The sequence below is a fragment of the Ursus americanus genome, chromosome 5 (genome assembly GCF_024610735.1).
Source record: "Ursus americanus isolate L20-20 chromosome 5, mUrsAme1.1.p, whole genome shotgun sequence".
Taxonomy (NCBI): domain Eukaryota; kingdom Metazoa; phylum Chordata; class Mammalia; order Carnivora; family Ursidae; genus Ursus; species Ursus americanus.
In genome coordinates, this window is record NC_142131.1 from 52655740 (window position 1) to 52675003 (window position 19264).

General features: G+C 42.7%; 1 protein-coding gene across 4 annotated transcripts in view; it reads right to left on the reverse strand.

Moving 5' to 3' along the window:
- Positions 1–4089: 4089 nt before the first annotated feature.
- The window catches only part of LOC123790247 (protocadherin alpha-C2), a 128761-nt gene continuing 113586 nt past the window's right edge, over positions 4090–19264 (reverse strand). For 3 of the 4 annotated variants that reach the window (XM_045794474.2, XM_045794473.2, XM_045794471.2), the window contains exon 4: positions 4090–6055. In XM_045794474.2, coding sequence (XP_045650430.2) covers positions 5745–6055 — 311 coding nt within the window. In that variant the 3' untranslated portion in view covers positions 4090–5744. The remainder of the gene's footprint in view (positions 6056–19264) is intronic. The other variant, XM_045794472.2, reaches the window with a different exon arrangement.

Sequence of the window (19264 nt, forward strand, 5' to 3'; positions counted from 1 at the left end):
TTGTGAGAAAAAAAAGCTTTAGGGTAATGAGCATGATATAGTCTTTTTTTTTAATTTGAAAAAGAAAACAATTACACTTTGAATATGAGATACGTATCACAGAAGTTTAATTTTCTATCTTTTACCTAACTGGTTATGAAACAGGGTTGTTATCGACCCCTCTTAGTCATAACTTCAAAGGGAGAAGAGCACCAGGCTCATTGACTAGTCTCCTCCTTAATTGTGTTTGGGGGGGGTGGGTGCGTGTGTGTGCACATACAGGAAAATGTGGAAAAACACACCTGAATATGTTGACATCTGAGAGAGAACTGTAAGATTCTTTGATTTATAAAGAAGAACATGTACTTTTATAATAAAAATTCAGTGTCACGTAAAATTAAATCAAGTTAGGCTAGTGAAAGCCATGCTTAAAAATGGGAGCTATTTAATTAAGTCTCCTGTATGTTTATGCCTCAGTTGTCAATTTCTTTAGCTCTGCTCTAAGACCAGCTGCTGGCTGAATGGTTGAATTGCTCGTGTTCTTTGTGGATTGATGATTCCCCAGTCACAGGACAATTGCATAACCTAACAAATTGCTGGGCTTTATGTTTTTCCCTGCCTAATCTCCCTCATTTCTTTGTGCAGGCTAGACTCCATGTTATGGAAATAAATCCAGCAGTCAGTCTCTGTCTCACAGGAACTTAAGCTCAGAGATAAACTCATAGACTTTTTTTTTGTGAAGCGAAAGACTTTTAAGATTTCATGTTGTAGCAGGCATTTCCCCATGGATCGATCCCATGAGAAAATGGGAACCAACAAACTTTTTACCCAACTGGTTCTGACAGTGAGGTTGTGATATACCTCTTGTAGGCCCAGCTTCAAGGGGAGAAGAGCACACTGCTCATTTACTAAAGCCCCCTGCTTCATTACAGCAGAAGGGTCTGTGTGTGTGTGTACGTATGTCTGCATAAAATCAGCAGGGGCATCTCAGGTTGCAGTTATATGTCCTGCTAGCCAACAGCCAAGCTAATTCTGGAAGAAATTATGTGATCTGCTTCTTCTATAAGGAGGAAACACATACAAAAGTGATGAAACGGTCAAGGAGTGGCCAGCTTGCCATTTCTTAGGGAAGCTCTCAGAGCTTTCAAATCCTAAGGAAGCTTATCTGTAGTTTTTCGTGCGTTTGCTTGAGCATGCCTCTTGCTGTTTGGGAGGTTTTAAAACCTAGATTTAACGTTAGAATTATTTTAGCGTTTGGTCAGCTACATTTGTGCTTCAGGATTGGGTTTTGAATTTATAAAACGTAAAGTACACTAATAGGACATCTTGTGACTTGGAATCTAACTTCAGCCTAAAAGCCGACAGTAGAGGCTCTGACGCTCATTGAGGAGGAAACTCAACGTTTAAAATCAGGTGAATTGTAATTCTTCAAAAGAATGAATCCTGCCCTCTCTCTAAGACCCGTATCAAGCAGCCTGGTGCTTGAGAGAGAGAAACTCAGTTTGTTCCTGATTAGCTGTAGGACGCTAGGCAAGTTTGTGGATCTTTGGTGTTTTGCCCATCTGCCAAAAGAAGTTGTTGGAGGTGACTCCAGTTTCTCAAGCTGTTGCACTTAGGCTCACGTGGAATTTACTCACTGGAACTCGCAAAGTGACTTCTAAGCCTTTTGGTCTCTGGCTTTCAGATCACTGATCATTGATGTGGAATGGCTGTAAGCAGACTGGTCACTTGACCACTTAGATCCCTGATTATTATTCATGATAGAAGTAGGTAAAGTGTTATGAAAATGACTTCACTGCTTTTACTTCAGAGGTGAGCAAAAATGTGAAGGAGTAAAAATATTTTTATTGCAAAGTTTAAGTTGATTTGTAATCCATCACTCACATTTTAATCAGTAGGAAAAGTGTCCTGAGTGTAATAGCTAAATTTCTGAAAAAAGGATAAAGAGATGGGGTGCCTGAGTGGCTCAGTCGGTTGAGCATCTGACTTTTGATTTATGCTCAGGTCATGATCTCTGGGTCGTGAGATCTAGTCTCAGGTTGGGCTTGCTCTGGGCGTAGAGCCTGCTTAAGATTCTCTCTCACTCTCTCTGCCCCTTCCCCCTACCCCACTTCACCCCACACCCCACCCCTTGTGCACACATGTGCTCTCTATAAAATAAATACATTAATCTTAAAAAAAAAAGGGTGAAGAGATGGAAGGAAAGGATTATTAAGAATAATAACTCTTTATTGAGCACTGTGGTATGCCAGACATTGTGCTAAAACCTTTTTGAGATTCTCTTGCTCTATCTGCCCCACAAATCTATAAGGTCTGTAGTATAATTATTCCCATTTGATAGATGATGAAACTGAGGCTAAACTACTGAGAGACACAATGGTTTGCCCAAGGGTCCCCAGCTAGTGAATGACAGAGCAATACTGGTTTCTTTCTTTCTTTGCCAGGTTTTTTTTTTTTCCAAGTTTTTATTTAAATTCCAGTTAGTTAACATAAGAGTGTAATATTAGTTTCTCTTTCTTCCTATAAGCAGTGTCACCATACATCCCTGTTTGCCCCGGATAGTCCCAGTTTACATCTTGTATCCTGATTATTATTTCCATCTCAAAAACGTATTCAACAACGAATTGCATGGTCACTCTAGCTCAAGGTTTTTCCATCTTGGTACTATTGACATTTGGGGCTGGAAAACTCTTTGTCATGGGCGGCTGGTTGTCTGGTGTATTATAGGGTGTATAGAAGCATCCTTGGCCTCTACCCATTAGATGTCAGTAGCACTCCCATCCAAGTAACAAAACCCAAAAACGTCTCCAGATGTTGATGTCCCCTGAGGAGTAAAACTGTTCCCAGTTGAGAGCAACTGCTCATAAAATTTAACCACAGAAGGAAAATAGAATCTGTTTATTATGGAACATAGGCTGTAAACTGAACCTGCCTTGTACAGTGGCTAGCATATGCCCTGTACTCAATAAAAGTTTATTTCCTGGGGGCATTATTTGACTGCCCAATTGTAGGGAGGAGCAAAGGCTAAGCAAGTAATGAATTAAGATGACTGAAGGGCTCTAGTGATAAAAATCGGTTTGTTGCAATTCTTACTAGAGAAGACTGAAACCGTGTACTGGGACGTGATCCAGAGGCCTCCTGGCTGCCCATTCTGGTCACACTGTGTAGTCTGAGTCTTGATTCCACTGGGTGTTTGGCCTTAGTGCTGAACACAAAAGCCCGGGAGATAGCCAGAGAGGGATACAGTGTTAAGTTTCATACTGCAAACTCCTTCAGTGACAACAGCTAATGATAATCAGCGTTCTATTTTTCTCCTACGCTTATACTTAGAAATGACCACCATTTCTTTCATACCACCATTTTCCATTTATTAGCAATAACAGAATACCAATAGCACCAATTAAAAATGAATCCACATGACGTGTTTTATCCTTACAGCTGTAATAACTAGTAACTAACATGGACTGGAAAGCACTTTGCAAATGTAAAAAGTGCTGTACAGATACATTATAATTATCATCATTAATAAATTAGCCCGATTCTCCTAGTATTCAAAAGGCACGTAAGGTCAGATACATGGGTTCAATGGGGCAAAATGATCACAGCCTACAATGTAGCAATGGTTCACATGTGTTGGCAACAAGTTTTACCCCATGCAATCCTGCAGAGCTGAAGTTACACACCCTTCAAAATATGGGAGAATGAAGCTAAAAGTAGACAAAACAGGCTCTTTTTTTTTGAGATTTAATGTTTTTGTTTTAATAACAGACTCCTACCTCTTTTATGATAACTTTGAAAAGATAATGTAATTAAACTTCTAAATTGTACATTTTAACAAAATTAAAATTTCTTATCTAAGGTGACAGTAAATTTGATTCTTCTCTATGAGCTGATATTCCAGATGTCATTAGAATTTCAAAGCCTTCTGTGACTTCAGCGAGGTCAGATTGGTAAATTTTGTGCTTGCATCCCCTCAGGGAATAAGTACGGTATTCATTCCAGAATTGTTACTAGAAAACAACAGCTTTGTCCATTCCCTTGCCAGCAGGAGTCTTGGCAAGAGACAGCTCTTGGCTGACCATAAATAAAATTCCTTGAATCACCAGTGTCTTGATTTAAGAAAGAAATTTTACTGTGTCTTTCATACACAAAAGCTGATTAAACAATGGTTAAAAAAACACTACTCCACTTTTTCACAGGTGTACAAAAGGAAATATAATGGTATTACATTCAACAATAAAGCTTAAAGTTCACTCTAGGTAATAGTTGCATTAACATTCACATACACAAGCACAGAGTAAGTATATTTCAGGAGTCTTATAATAGCATACAGCATACATATGGGAGATTGGTTTCAGGTAACATCATAGGTGTTAGCAAGATTAGCAATTCAGAGTGTTCTAAAAAAGGCAAACTAAACCAAAGAGAAGGTGTGGGCTCGCACACCGAGACAAATCACAGAATTTGAGGATTGAAAAGTCGGCTCACTGTGTGTATGAGAAAACAATGATTTTTCTTCAGTTTCGGGGTCTTGATATAGTTGGCTAGAGAAGGTTGTGTATTCAAAGTGCACATAATTGTTTCTTAGAAAAGAGAGAAAGAGAGAAAGATCCTTTTACTTAGTAATTAATACATGCAGGAGGCAGCCCCAGAGTGACCTGAAAGAGTAAAGCTGTGATTGGCAGGTGGCCAGTATAATACAGATGTTTCAGGCAATTCTCTTAAAGCACTTCTGTAGCAGCAATGGTCATTTAAATGGCTGTAGACTGGATTCTCTTTTGAGGAGAGTTGAGGGGAACTGTATTCTTCATATTTCTCTTTAAAGATTTATAGTTATAGATTTTTCTCTTTTTTAAATAAATCTATCAAACAACAAACAGCATAAAGTGAGGTGTTGGGGTTTTCTTTTGCGTTTGCTTTTGCATATGTGTTGGAAAAGGCTCGGGCCTTTTCATAAACATTGTGTGCAAAAGAATTTGTAATAAAGTGAGCACAAGGACATCCACAGCAAACACATCAGATCTGCTTCTGTTGCCCTGGTCGGCCCCATTCAACACTGAGCTGTTGGCTTGTCGGTGTAATGCGGGTTTTAGGGATCATGACACCACAGCCGACAGACTCAAGGCCTCCTAGGGCCTCGTCAGTCGGGGTAGTTTTGTCTGCGGGAGGGTGGCCACCGCCTCTTGAGTTGTAAGATTTAGAAAGTCTGGTCTCTTTTAGTTTCGCGTTCCCCCTGGATTGGCAACTCCTGCTGTTCTTTGCCTTTCTTCCCACCAGCCCTCCTTGTGCCAACTAGTCTCATCTGGCCCCTCCCAGCCGGAGTCTGGCACTCACGTACCGCCGGTGACCACACAAACCCAGTGGCCACTGATACCCAAGCTGCTCAATCTCAAAACCTTTGAGCCTGCCCTGCAAGTGTCATCAAGACAGCATCCCCGGAGCACAGGGCAGAGAGTCCAACCTCTCACTGGCGGGACTGGGAAGCCTCTCCTTTGCGGCGGAGGAGAAAGGAAACTTGGGTCTGCTTTTTAGGTTCTGAAAACAAGCCAGAGTGGAGAGAAAGAGTTAACACCAGACTTAGTAAAGCTTTTAAGACAAAACCTGTTCAATGTGATCTACACAGACACAGGGAACTTTCTGCAGATTTCTGAGGTCTATAGGAGAGGGCTCATGGAGATAGGAGAAAGGAGTGGGGAGTTGCTACATGGGAGAGATTTGCCATTATTACAAAAACTGGCTAAGTGGCTTGTTTCCATGAGGTGACCTCACTGGTCACTGTTGTCAGTCGTGCTGTTCCCTTTCTCTTTTTTTTCCTGGGTCTTGTTACCCTTCTTCTTTTTCTTCTTTTTCTTGGTCTCCTCCTTTTTGCCGAAGGTTATGAAGTCACTTTTGTCAATTTGGCTGTTAGTAGGCTCCTGCCGGATGGAGATGATTGCAGGAGATCCTGGGATAATGAATTTGTCTGGCAACTCACCGGGACCAGATTGTTTGGGGTTGCCTGGTCCGTATTTAAAGGTCCAGCTGTTGCTGTTGACACCAGCACCGACTGGAGGGGACACCTCTCCTGCCTCCGGTTCTGAAAGACAGAACATCACAAGTCAGTAAAAGTCAACACAGGCCTCCAGGCCACACAAGTGGGTGGGAGATAGGGGAAGCTGGTTCTTTCTTCGAGCCTGAGCGCAAGGTCAGTGTTTGGAAACAATCAGGAGGGCAGGTTTTCTCACCAGAGGGCCTGGAAATCTAATTTTCTAGTGACACATTTTTGGTTCCTTGTGAAGAATTTCCTAAAGAATACGGTTGTGATTATTTTGCCTGAGAATAAGATGGAAAATGTACTGGATTAAAGCAGAATAGGCAATAAAAGAAGTAGGAATCAATTTAACCAAGGAGGTAAAAGACCTGTACTATAGACTTGAAGATATTTATGGAAGAAATTGAAGAAATGACATAAATAAAGGGGAAGATATTCTGCGCTCATGGACTGGAAGAATTAATATGGTTATAGAGGCAATGCAATCCTTATCAAAATTCCAATGGCATTTTTCATGGAAATAGAACATCTTAAAATTTGTATAGAACCACAAAGGACCCTAAATAGCCAAAGCAATCATGAGAAAAAAGAACAAAGCTGTAGGCGTCGTGCTTCCTGATTTCAAGCTATGTTACAAAGCTAAAGTCATCAAACAGTATAGTATTGGCATAAAAGCAGATCAGTGAAACAGAATAGAGAACCCAGAAGTAAACCCACGCATATATGGTCAGTTAATTTACGACAAAGGAGGCAAGAATATACAGTGGGGAGAGGACAGTTTCTTCCGTAAATGGTATTGGGAAAACTGGGACAGCTACATGCAAAAGAATGAAACTGGACCCCTGTCTTACACCATACACACAAATAAACTCAAAATGGATTAAAGACTCCAACATAAGACCTGAAAGCATAAAATTCCTAAAAGAACACATAGGCAATAAGCTCTGTGACATCGGTCTTTTTGAATCTGACACTAAAAGCAAGAGCAAAAAAAAGCAAAAAGAAGCTATACTCTGTCTAAAAAGCTGCTACCCAGCAAACTAAATCGTCAACAAAATGAAAAGGCAAGCTACTGCATGGGAGAAAATATTTGTAAATCATATATCTGATAAGCGGTTAATATCCAAAATGTATAAAGAACTCTTACAACTGAACAGCAAAAATACAATCCGATTAAAAAATAGGAAGATTTGAATAGACTTTTTTCCAAAGAAGACATACACATGGCCAACAGGTACATGGAAGGTACCTGACCTCACTAATCATCAGGGAAATGCACATCAAAACCACAGTGAGATATCGTTTCCCACTTTTCAGAATGGCAATCATCAAAAAGACAAGAAATAACGAGTATTGGTGAGGACACAGAGAAAGGGAACCCTTGTGTATTGTCAGTGGGAATGCAAACTGGTGCAGCCACTCTGGAAAACCGTATGGAGGTTCTTCAAAAAATTAAAAATAGAACTACCATAAATCCAGTAACTGTACTTCTGGGTATTGATCCAAAGAAAATGAAAACATTAGCTTGGGGCACCTGGGTGGTACAGCCAGTTGAGCCTCTGTCTCTTGGTTTTGGCTTAGGTCATGATCTCAGGGTGGTTGAGATTGAGCCGCATGTTGGGCTCTGTGATCAGCGCGGATTCTGCTTAAGACTCTCTCTCTCCCTCTCCCTCAGCCCCTCCCCCAGCTCTCTCTCTCACTCTCAAATAATTAAATCATAAAAAATTAAAAGAAAATGACCACTAGTTTGAAAAGATTGGTGCATCCCTACGTTCACGGCAGTGTTATTTACGTAGCCAAGATATGGAAACAACCTAGGTGTCCATAGATGGATGAATGGATAAAGAAAATGTGGTATATATTATAAAAATGAGTAAAGAAAATATCATTTAAAATGGGGTCAGGAGGGGCACCTGGCTGGCTCAGTCCCTGGAGCATAAGACTCTCCATCTCCAGGTGGTGAGTTCAAGCCCCAGGTTGCAGGTAGAGCTTACTTTAAAAAAAAAAAAAAGGAGTCAGGAAGCCCTAAGGGGGGAACTCTCTCACACATACCACTCCTAGCAGCCTGCACTACAACAGGAAGAAGGAAGGTAATTCTTACCTTGACAAAGAGAGATACTTTTCACATAGGAATTTTATCTCCTGCTTTTAAGGAGAAAAAAGACAAACTCTCCCTGCCCCAGCAACAACATACTAACCACCGCCTTAAGTCAAAGAGAAACCACCACAGTCTCAGACTCTTGTTCTTTTCCAAAGAACTTTTTTTAGGGGCAGAGGGAAAGGGAGAGAGAGGATCTCAAGCAGATTCCCTACAGAGCGTGGAACTGGACGCCGAGCTTGATCCCACGACCCTGACATCAAAACCTGAGCAGAAATCAAGAGTCGGACACTTAACCAACTGAGCCACCCAGGTGCCCCCCCAAAGAACTTTTGTTCAAATCAACCCTCCCCAATTTCCTCCTAAACCCTAATAAGAAGTGACCTTTCCTTTGTCTTTTTGGATTTCCTGCGGTTTACCATAACTTGCTTGTCCCAAATTGCCATTCCTCTGCTATTCCCTAATAAACTCATTTTGCTGGTAAAATAACTGGCTATCTTATTTTCAGGTTTGACAATATATATAATGGAATACTATTCAGCCATTAAAAAGAATGAAATTTTGCCATGTGCAACAACATGGATGAACTCTCAGGGCATTATTCTAAGCAAAATAAGTCAGAAAGAAAAAGACTAATACTATATGATCTGACTTATATGTGGAATCTAAAAAACAACAACAATAACAAAATGAAAACCAAAAGCTAAGCTCATAGATAGAGGACAGACTGGTGGAGGCCAGAGGCAGGAAGGCAACAGGTGTGGACGAAAAGGGTAAAGGAGGTCAAAAAGAACAGACTTCCAGTTATAAATAAATAAGTCATGGGGAAATAACATAAAGTATGGTGATGATAATTAATAATACTATACTGCATATTTGAAAACTGCTAAGAGAATAGATCTTCAAGTTCTCATCACACACAAAAAATTCTTTTGTAACTGTGGAGTGACAGATGTCAACTCGACTTAATGTGATGATCATTTTACATTGTATACAAATATCAAATCATTATACTGTATTCCTGAAACTAATATAATGTTATATGTCTATACCTCAGTAAAAAGAAAAAAAATATTGTTAAAGAGAATCTCTTTCAAAAAAAAGGAAAAAACCAAAAGACCTGAGGTTCTAAGAACTGTTCTAAACAGGGCATTCCCTGGAGCGAAAGTGCTGTTAACTTTTTTTAGCCTTTCTGCGATGAAAGACGCCCTGGGCATTTGTTCTTGTAATCGCCACCGAAATACCTGAATCTCATTTGATGTCAGGTACCACACTACTGTTTCTCAAGCCATTTCTAAGGGCCTCAGGGGTCTCAAGTTTGCTGTCATCATTTTTTAAATGGAGGTTTTAATAACGCTGGTAACAGAAGAGGCAGCTGAGTAAGTCGATTCTGTACTACCTGGAAGACGCCCCCAATCTAAGAACTGCCAAGGGATTGCAGAACCCTTGTCTGCAATTACACTCAAAATGTTTTAATGGTCTTCAAGTAATGGGGAAAAAACCTAAACTAGAGGTACATGATGCAGTTTCAGAGGTGAAAAGAAGAAAAATATGCTAATTCGTAGCGTGTGAATTAGTGAAAATTTTGACTACACATGTATTTTGACACCTGCTCTGTCCAAAACAAAAGATAAATTAGTTGAATCAATTATTTGATCCTAATTCTATCACCGTAACCTTGAGGGGTGATCGGATGAGGCAGAGAAGCGATGGAAAGATGTGTAGGTGTAGGCGGATACCGCCCGGCACAGGAGGAGAGGGTCCTGTTGCAAATATGGGTCGATCTGGGTAAAGCACTGGGAGCCAACCTTACTTTCCAAACCTGGTCTCCTCCCTCAGCGTGCTCAGAGTCAAGTTGGGACAGGAACTCAAGCGATTATAAGGCAATTGGATAAATGCAATGACCAAGTTACATGTGAAATGTTTTGGGGATTCCAGAGGAGAAAATGATTAATTATACCTGAGAAAGTCAAAGGAGATTCCAGAGGAGAGATGAAATTTGGAGTGAGACTGGGGAAAATTATTATGCATGGATTATTATGCATCCACAGGGGTTTTCGATGCAAGACTTTCCCAAGAGTCCAGCTGGAAGACACAATGACTTCTAGAAGAGTAGAGGTGAGAGCTAGAGAAGAAGAGTAATGATCTGTCTGGGCAAAGTAATCCCAGTGGCCATGACATTGAAACCCTTTGACATCACAGTAGCGTTCTTGTATCTGACACTGCTCCTTCGGTGGAATCGTGAAAAGTTCTGCCAGAGAAACCGTTTGTGTTTGATTGCAGTTTGGGATTCTGTACATCTGCTGTTTCCATCTCCTGACTTATCACTTCCCTGCCTCTTCTAATCCGGTATCTGTAAGCACTACTTTTGTAACAGTGCTTGTGTCAAGCCCACTAATCACGTTATTGCCAAAGCCTGGGGTCACAGTTTAGTCTGTGCTGTCGTGAACCCCTCAATGGCATTTGTCAATCCCTTCTGGAGACACTGGTTTTTATGAGTTCCCTGTCCTGACCTTTCTCTTTTGGGCCTAGACCTTCTTCTCCTCTTTCTCTTCACTCCTTTGGGATCTCAGCCATGTCCATGGGTATCCACACTGTCCAAATATGCTGATGAGACACAGATTTCCACGGACAGCCCCTCTCCCTCTGTGCTCCAGTCTCCGGTCTCCAAATGCCTATCCCGTATCTCCTCTGCAAAGCCTCACAGGGCATCTCGAGCTGAAGGAACTCCCGATTCTTCTCATCTCGTCCTTTCTACATCTCTCCAGTCTCAATAAACAGCACTCCACTCACCTTCATGCTCAAGCTGGAAAATTCAGGGCCATTCTCCATTTATCATCCATCAATACCTGTCGTTCCTGCCTCCTAAATATACCTTGACTTGTCCTCTTCTCCCCATTTGGACTGTCACTACCTTTTTTTTCAGGGCACCATTATCCCGAATGTGAATCACAGCAATATCCTCTTCCTTGTTCAGCCTTGTCTCTAGCCCTCCACCCAGGAGCCAGAGTTCTCTTCATTCCTTAAGTCTTTCTCCCCTTTCTAAAAACTGATATATAGCATACATACAGTAAAATCCTTCAAAAATAGAAACCAGATTACATCACTCCCCTGCTTAAAATTATTCAGACACATTTTTCTGCCTTAACAACAACCAAAAAAAGTCAAACTCCTTAACATGGTATATAAAGGCCTGTAATGATTTGATATTTTTTGTTCTCCAGTCTCATCTACAAGTCTCCCTCTTACCACACAGGCCTTCTTTCAGTTCCTCAAACACCCCTTGGGATTGTTTTTGCCTCAAGTTCTGTACACACACAGTTTCCTTTTGTCTAGAATGATCTCCGCTCCATTCTTAGCATGACTCCTCATTCTTCAAGTCTGTGCTTAAATGTAACCCCATGGCAGAGGCATTTTATGACCCTGCTAGCCAAGCGGCAACCGCTTCACCTCCACCTGTCAGTGTAACATCCAAGAGGCAGAAAACATATCTGTTTTATGTACCACCACACAGCCAACATCTAGCACAAGTCCTGGCCCATTGCAGGCGTTTAATAAACACTTGCTAAGTGGATGAACAAAAAGGTGGTAGAAGGGGCAGCCACTCTAGCAGATCCAGCAGCTCTCTGCTTACTGCACTGCTGCTGTCCCTAAACACAGTGAAGTCATGCACTGAAAGTGCTAAGCCTGATCGCCAGCTCCATGTGAGAGCCCAGTAAAGTGACTCACATATGGGCAACTATATATGGCACAGCTCTTGGGGCTAGGAAGGCAGGCTAAGAAAATTGCCAATTTAGTCCAAGTACCAGCAAGCAGTAAGCAAAGGAAGCTAGAACCTTTCTTTTCTCCCTCAAACCCCCTTCCCTACACCATGCTTCCCCTGATGGGGCATCTTCTATCGCTCTTTGGACATAGGGCCATAGATGCTTTTTCTTCAAGACGAAGACTAATAACCCCTCTAAGGTAAATCCGCACTTGGGCTCAGCCAGAACCTACCTGTTTATCTTTAAAATGCAGGCCCTGTCCCTGAGAGACAGAAATAAAAGTAAGTCTGGTATTTAAATGCCTGGGATTTGGCATCTGGGAGAACTGGGTTTCGGTACCACTCCACAATCTTTGAGGTGGGGTCACATAGCCCAGAAGGAAATTCTTTCCAGCCACAGCCAGGACTCTGCGTGAGGCCTCAGGATTGTCATCTGGAGATGCGGAGCTCAGAGATATCTTTATCTTGCAGAATTAAAGGACATCAATGGCTCTGCCTGTTGGCAAAGGAGTCCCTCACAGCAGGACTGCTAAAGGTTAATGAGCTGCTTTTACTTGTCGTTGAGCTTCTCAGGCCTTTGCTGGAGTCTTGGTTGGTCTGACTCAGCCTTAAACTCCAAGAAGCAACCACAGTGATCCGTTCCGGTGCATCTGCCTCTCATCCAGCGACTGCAGAGCAGAACAAAATCTGGTTTCTCGAGTCTCTCACAGACCGTTGTGACTAACCTGTTCTGGCTGATGTGTAAGCAAACATCTCCGGGGGCTCATTCAGGTGAAATAATAGCTTCAGGATCTGACAAACAACATTTACTGACCTCCTCATCTTAAGTACTAAAGACCTTTGGCCAGCTTTGCCTATAAAATGCTGGGATTTTGGGGGCTGAATCAAGGAGAGACTCTCCTTTAAAGAAGATGAGAAAGGAAGAGATACCGGGGCCAGTACCAGCAAGCAGTCAGTTAAGGGAATATTTCCTCATTTGGTGCTGCTTCCCTTCGCCCTCCTGTGACTTCCCACAAGTCCCTCTCCTCTGGTCCCAGGGGATCTAGCTCACCGGCAAGGACAAGACTGACAGGCAGTCAAGACTCTGTCAGAGCCCAGGAAGAGGACTTCACGTACGCATCTAGCAGGCGGGGGTCTGGATTCTTAGGCAGAGCCCTTCCCTGACATTCAGATTACAACCCAATGGGATTTAAAAGCTTTAATAGCATATAATCATAATTACAGTAAATGGCTTTGCTGGTGGGGGGGGGAATTGACTGATTTCACAGGTAGGAATACATTTAAAAATCACAACAACATACATATTTTAAAAAAACGTGTATAGATCTACGACTTAAAAAACTGCTCTCTGGAGGTAGCTGGCCACTACACTTAATCCTATAAGCCACTTTAGACACCTCCCCCCTTAGGCACTGCCTAGTGTCTTTTTGGCAACATTCCCCCATTTCCCTCTTTTCTGCTAAAGGAACTCTGGGAATGAGTGGGCTGGAGGCTTTGCCAACGCAGATGCTGGGGAAGGTCCTAAAAATTGTGAAGCAAATGCCAGACTGGTAAACTCACTCCCCACCCCTGTTCTGAACTGCTCTGAACAATCAACTAAGACCAGCACAGCGTTTTCCTGATTTGCACTGATTCTCCCCAAAAGAACAACACCAAGTCATTTTGACCAAGGATAGAGTGTTCAGGAGAACTCTTGGAAGGGCACAGGCTGGAGAATGCAGGAAGGTAGTTAAATTCTCTTTTCCTCTGTTCATCTTGCTTTGCTCTTCTGAACTTGGGAGCTTGCCCTGACTCTATCACTTAATAGTACGCAGTCCTGGTCAATTTACATAAATATTTCTGAACTACAGTTTCCTTGTCCATGAAATGGAGATGATCACCTTCCTGTCTACATCACAGGATTATGGATGTATTTTGCATTTACTGGGATCTTCTATGTGCGTGGCACGGGGCTAAGCAGATCTGCATGCAATATAATTTTTGCTCCTCACAAGAACCATAGGAAGTAAATATTGCCAATATCCATGTCTGTTTTATAGATATGTCTGTTTTATAAATGAAGACACTAAGGACCAACAGTTAATAACTGGTAGTGCCTAGGACCGGATGGAATCTAGGCAGGTCTCACTCCACCACATCTGAGCTGTATATGGAGACCCTTGGAAAACCCTGAAGCCTTATACAAATGTAGCAATTACTTTGATTATATTTGATTTGCCACCATCTGGGAGGCAGAGAGGCAGGCAGGCCCCTCTAAGCTAGAATCAGCAGAAAGGAGTGGAGGGGGGAGGGGCACGGATGCAGGAGTGACAAGCTCAGGAAAATTGGAGCCCATTCTGCAGGTTTCAGCCCTCCCCTTCCCTCCCCATTCATTCCTTTGTTGACATCATTGGGATTTTGGTCCTAAGGTTAATAAAGAGCTTCCAGAAAGCCCATCATTTTGATTAAAGCCCGGGCTATCTTGCCAGACAGCACTCTGGAGCCTGCCTCCCACCCACTCTGCTAGGTCAGTGCAGCCAGCAAAGGCTATTAACTGATCACAGCCATTTCCGGCCCAGCCAGACAGCTCCCCTGGATTGCTCGTTCTCTGGCTCGCTGCTGCTGCTGCCTCTGGCTGCCCAGGGAAGTCAGAGCACGGATGGCTCTGCAGATTGTGGGTGTGCAGGTGAACATCCAGGCTTTCTGTGTAGGGACACCCCACTTCTCCCCTTCCTTGAGTCCTCTCCCCACTGAGCCAGCCACTGCAGCCTGGAGCAGCTCCGATCTTGTTTGTACCCTCCTGGCTTTGAGCAACCATTTCATATGTCTGTCTCTCTCTGTCTCTCAGTCGTGTGTGTGTGTGTGTGTGTGTGTGTGTGTGTGTAGCAGGACTTGTCAGATTGTAGAATCATACATGCTCAGCCTGACCAAAAGGCAAAACCATCCACCATCCAACATGCGGGAAGACCAGGCTGTACAGCCTCCCTAGCTCCTTCCCCGCCCCCACCCTCCCATCTGTGGCGCTTGCGGGCTGCTGGGACAAGCTCCACCTCCTCTCGCTCACTCAGCCTTTATGAATTAGGCAATGTTAATCTGGGTAATTACAGCCCACAAATCACAGGAGAACCGTAGTCTGCAGCACAAATCCTGTCCAGGATCAGAGAGAGGGGGAGAAAGCTCAAACCACCTGGGCTAGCGTTTCCACTGGTTCCCCACTGATCCTTAGCTCTTCAAATGATGGTGGAAAGATTCTTCCATGGAAACAAGACAATGTAAAAATATACTGCCCGCTCTCTAAGACATTAGGCTCTATAATCAGAATAGTAGGTTTAAATATGGCTATGCCATATAAATTATGTGATGTTTAGCAAATCATTTAATATCTCAGTTTTCATGTGTAAAGATAATATATATCTCTTTATATATTTATGTATCTCTCTATATTTATGAAAACTCATATATATATAAGCCATATATATGTGCACACATATATGTATAACCCCATATACACACACACTATATATATATACATATATATATACATATATATATACACACACGCACACACACACACATAGTACAGTATACATACTATAGGTAAGGAAACTGAAGGCTTAATTTACAGCAAGGTAATTTGCCCTATATCACACAGGGATTTGGTAATAAAGCTGAAAAATTCTTCTCGCACGGACTCCCCAGCTCAGTAATTGATTTGTTATTATTATTTTACTTCTGTGAAGCCTTGGGGATGAGGGAGGAAAGTGAGGTTGAGCTCATTCAGACCTAGCATTCTGACCCCTAGAGTAGCTGGGAGGGGGTGGTGTGCGTGCGATGGGAGACCGGCTGATCTGAATCCACTCCCCAGAGGGTGCTACTCCCGGGTGTTCCGCCTCCTTGCGGGGAGGGGGGGGGGCGGGGGGGGGGAGTATGCGTGATCTGGAAGGAGATTTTGTGGCTATTTGTTGCCTCGGGCCACAGCTGGGCTAATTTTCAGTAATCTTGGAGCGGAAGAGATAAATACAGTGGCATATTTTTAAAGCCACAGCTCTTGCTTTGTGCCCAAAATAACTCTACCATTTCTAGGTTAAGAGTATAAAGACATCACGTGCTGTGAACCCAGATTCAAAAATTGGAATGGCTGGTTTCAAATCTTCCAAGCTCTCCATAGTCAGCTTAAAAAAAAAAAAAATCCTATTTCTTTCCATGACCCCCTAACCCAGCAGGGCTCAAGCTACAAGGTCTTCTGTACCTTATTCCTGGCTGCTAGAGTCCCCCACAGTCCAGAGGGCAATTTTCCCTTACAGCCTTCTTCTTAAATTGCCCCCAGCCTCAGCCAGCTGTTACAACCTAGGGGTAGCAGAAGGCTTAAAATGAGGGTTTGGGGGACACAGACACAGACTGGAGTTGGAATCTCAGCTTTATCACTTACTTGTTGCGCAGCCTTGAGCAAGTCACTTGGCCTCTCAGCCCACATTCTTTCATATGTAAAATAGAGATAACAATATCCATCTAATGGGACTGTGAGCGTTAAGAAGACACAATGCTCGTAAATCACACAGAACAATGCCTGGCAGGCAGAACCCAAAATAGAGGATAGGTATTATTGCAAAGTAGCGTTGCTCGGAGGAACCTGACTCCCCACGGCCTCCCCCCAATAATTTATTCCTGGATGCAGTACTTCCAGGAACTCTCTTTTCCAGGGGCCCTCTTCCCATCTGGCTCTGCCCCTCCCAGGGATCATTAAAGAAATCTAGCTATGAAGTTTTCTAGCTTAGAACCGGTTGCTAGGTAGGGAGCCATTCTCCAGAGCCGGCAGAGGCAGGCGGGAAGGAGGCAGCTTGGATGCAGTGGACCGCCCAACGGAAGAGGCATCAAAAGCCTTGGGTTCAAACTGCAGCTCTACCATTCTGCTTTCTACTCTTTCCTACTACACCGACTTGTGGTTTCTTCCCCCGTAACATGGATACAGTAGCTACCTCTGAGAGGCACTATTGTATTTATTATGCACAATAAATGAGACATTGTGCTAGGAATTAGGGGCAGGGATATGAATAATTAGGACGGAAGCCCTGCTCTCAGTTAAAGTGAAGAAAAAGGCAAATGAATAAATACGATATTGTTTTAAGTGAAAGGGGACTTCCACTGCCTCCACTGTGACCTCCGTCTGTACTTTCTGATTAAGTTCTTCTTTCCAGCTTATCTTTCCCAGCGGGCAAAGCGGCGGGTGATGGGAACTGAAACTGCCCCCTCAAGCATTAGCTAAGGCCCTGACTCCAGTAAGACCCTGAGGGCTTGACCCCCAGCACAGTGAGCTACCGGACCTTTACTGCCCAGCACACGTACCCACCGACCTCTGCCCCACATTGGAGACAGCGGCATTTTGGAGCCAGTCTTTGAGACTGTCCTCAATGTCCGCTGTCCCCCCGCAATGTTGGCCTCCCTGAAATAAATTCTTTCTTGTTTCACCACCGCTCATCTCTCTGCGTTTGGATTTTGTCAGCAGCAAGTGACCAAACCTGGTCTGTTTTGGACCCCGGGAGCCAGGTGCTCCTGCATCCTTGGACCCCAGTTGACTGACAATTTTTTTTTTTAAGATTTTATTTTTAAGTAATCTCTACACCCAACATGGGGCTTCAACTCACATCCCCAGAGATCAAAACTTGCATGCTGTTCCAACTGAGCCAGCCAGGCGCCCCTGAATGTTTTTTGCTTGTTAAAAAAAAGTAGGTTTTCCAAAAAGCAAAATAAGGAATAAACAAGGTAGAGAAACTTTGGCAAAGAGATGGCATTAAAGTTTCTAGAAACAGTTAAGAGCACTAGGTTAAGAGCACTGACTCAGAAGTTAAAGAGCCCCGTTTCAGATCTTGTCCCCACCACTTAACTAGACAGATATGGGACCGTACTTAACCCTAGGTACCTCAATTTCCTAGGCATTAAAATGGGTAAAATAATAGACTTATCTCTGGGGGTGGTTATACAGAGTAAAGGAGGTATTACATGTAAAGTGCTTAGCACAGTGCCTGGCTTAAGTAAACAAAACGGCTTAAGTGCTCAATACGGGTAAGCTAGTACTATTATTATTCACAAGTAAATTCTCTCATTTCTGCTCCAGTATTCTCAAGCCTGAGGGCCAAGTCCCTTGCTGGTGGCGTCGTTAACTTAAGTGACATAGTGACATACAGTACTAACTAGGGGTGAGGGTCAGGGGGAGGTGTGTAACAAATGCAGTCAATCCTAGGTAAGAGCATGCCAATTTGGTATTTTCATACCCTATAACCCAGTAATCCCACTTCTGTAGTGCATAAGATATATGTTTAAGAATGTCCACTGCATTGTTTAAAAAACATAGATATCAATAAGAAACTGGATAAATAAATAATAATATAGGTATGCAACACAGTATGTCCTTATTTAAAAAAATGAGGATGGGTCCTTATTTAAAAAAATGAGGTGGCCCATATGAACTGACTTGAAAGGTGTTTGTTAACAAAGCTGTATACTAATATGCATAACATCTCATTTTGCTTTTTGAAAACCTACTTTTTTTTAATAAGCAAAAAACATTCAGGGGCGCCCGGCTGGCTTAGTTGAATTATGTGATTAAAAATTATTTTGAAAAATATTTGGAAGAACGAATCCTAGTGTAAACGATGGACCCTGGATGATAGCGTGTGTCATGTAGGTCCTTCAAATGTGACAGATGGGGGGTGTGGTGCTGGATAGCAACAGCGGGGAACGCTGTGCGGGTCTGGGGAGGGGGCCACATGGAACTCTCTACTTTCCACTCAGTTTTTCTGTGAACCTAAAACTGCTCTAAAAAATAAAGTCTGTTAACGTAAAAAAATATTTTGAGGATTCACACAAAACTGTTAACGGCAGTTGCCTCACTGAAGGGAAGTAGGATTGAGGGAAACGAATATTTTCATGCAAATGATGCTGCATTATTTAATATTCATATCAACAATATAATTACATGTGTTTTATTATACAGTACTTTGAACTTTATGTTTATAAAGAAGCTGGGGGATACACACTAAACTATTGGTAGTGGTTACTTCCTGGGAACGTGACTGGAGATGAGAGGTAAGGTACTAGTCATTTTACTGTAGTTTTGTACAGATATAATTTGTCACAATTTTTGTCCTTTTATAATTCAATCAGAGAGAGAGATTAAAAAGATGCCTGGCCCAGCCCTACTTAATCAGCTGCAAATTAAAAAACTGGCTCAAAAACTAGCCGAAACAAAACATCACTGCCCCTGATACTCTGGACCCAGGACCAGCTACATAACTTGCAGGGCCCATAAAAACTTCCCAAGTGCTCGAAGATGGCAACAGCGTAATAATACTAAACCAAAGAGGCCCTCCTCAGGGCAGGGCCCCATGAAGCAGCCCCCACTGGACCCAAGAGCCCC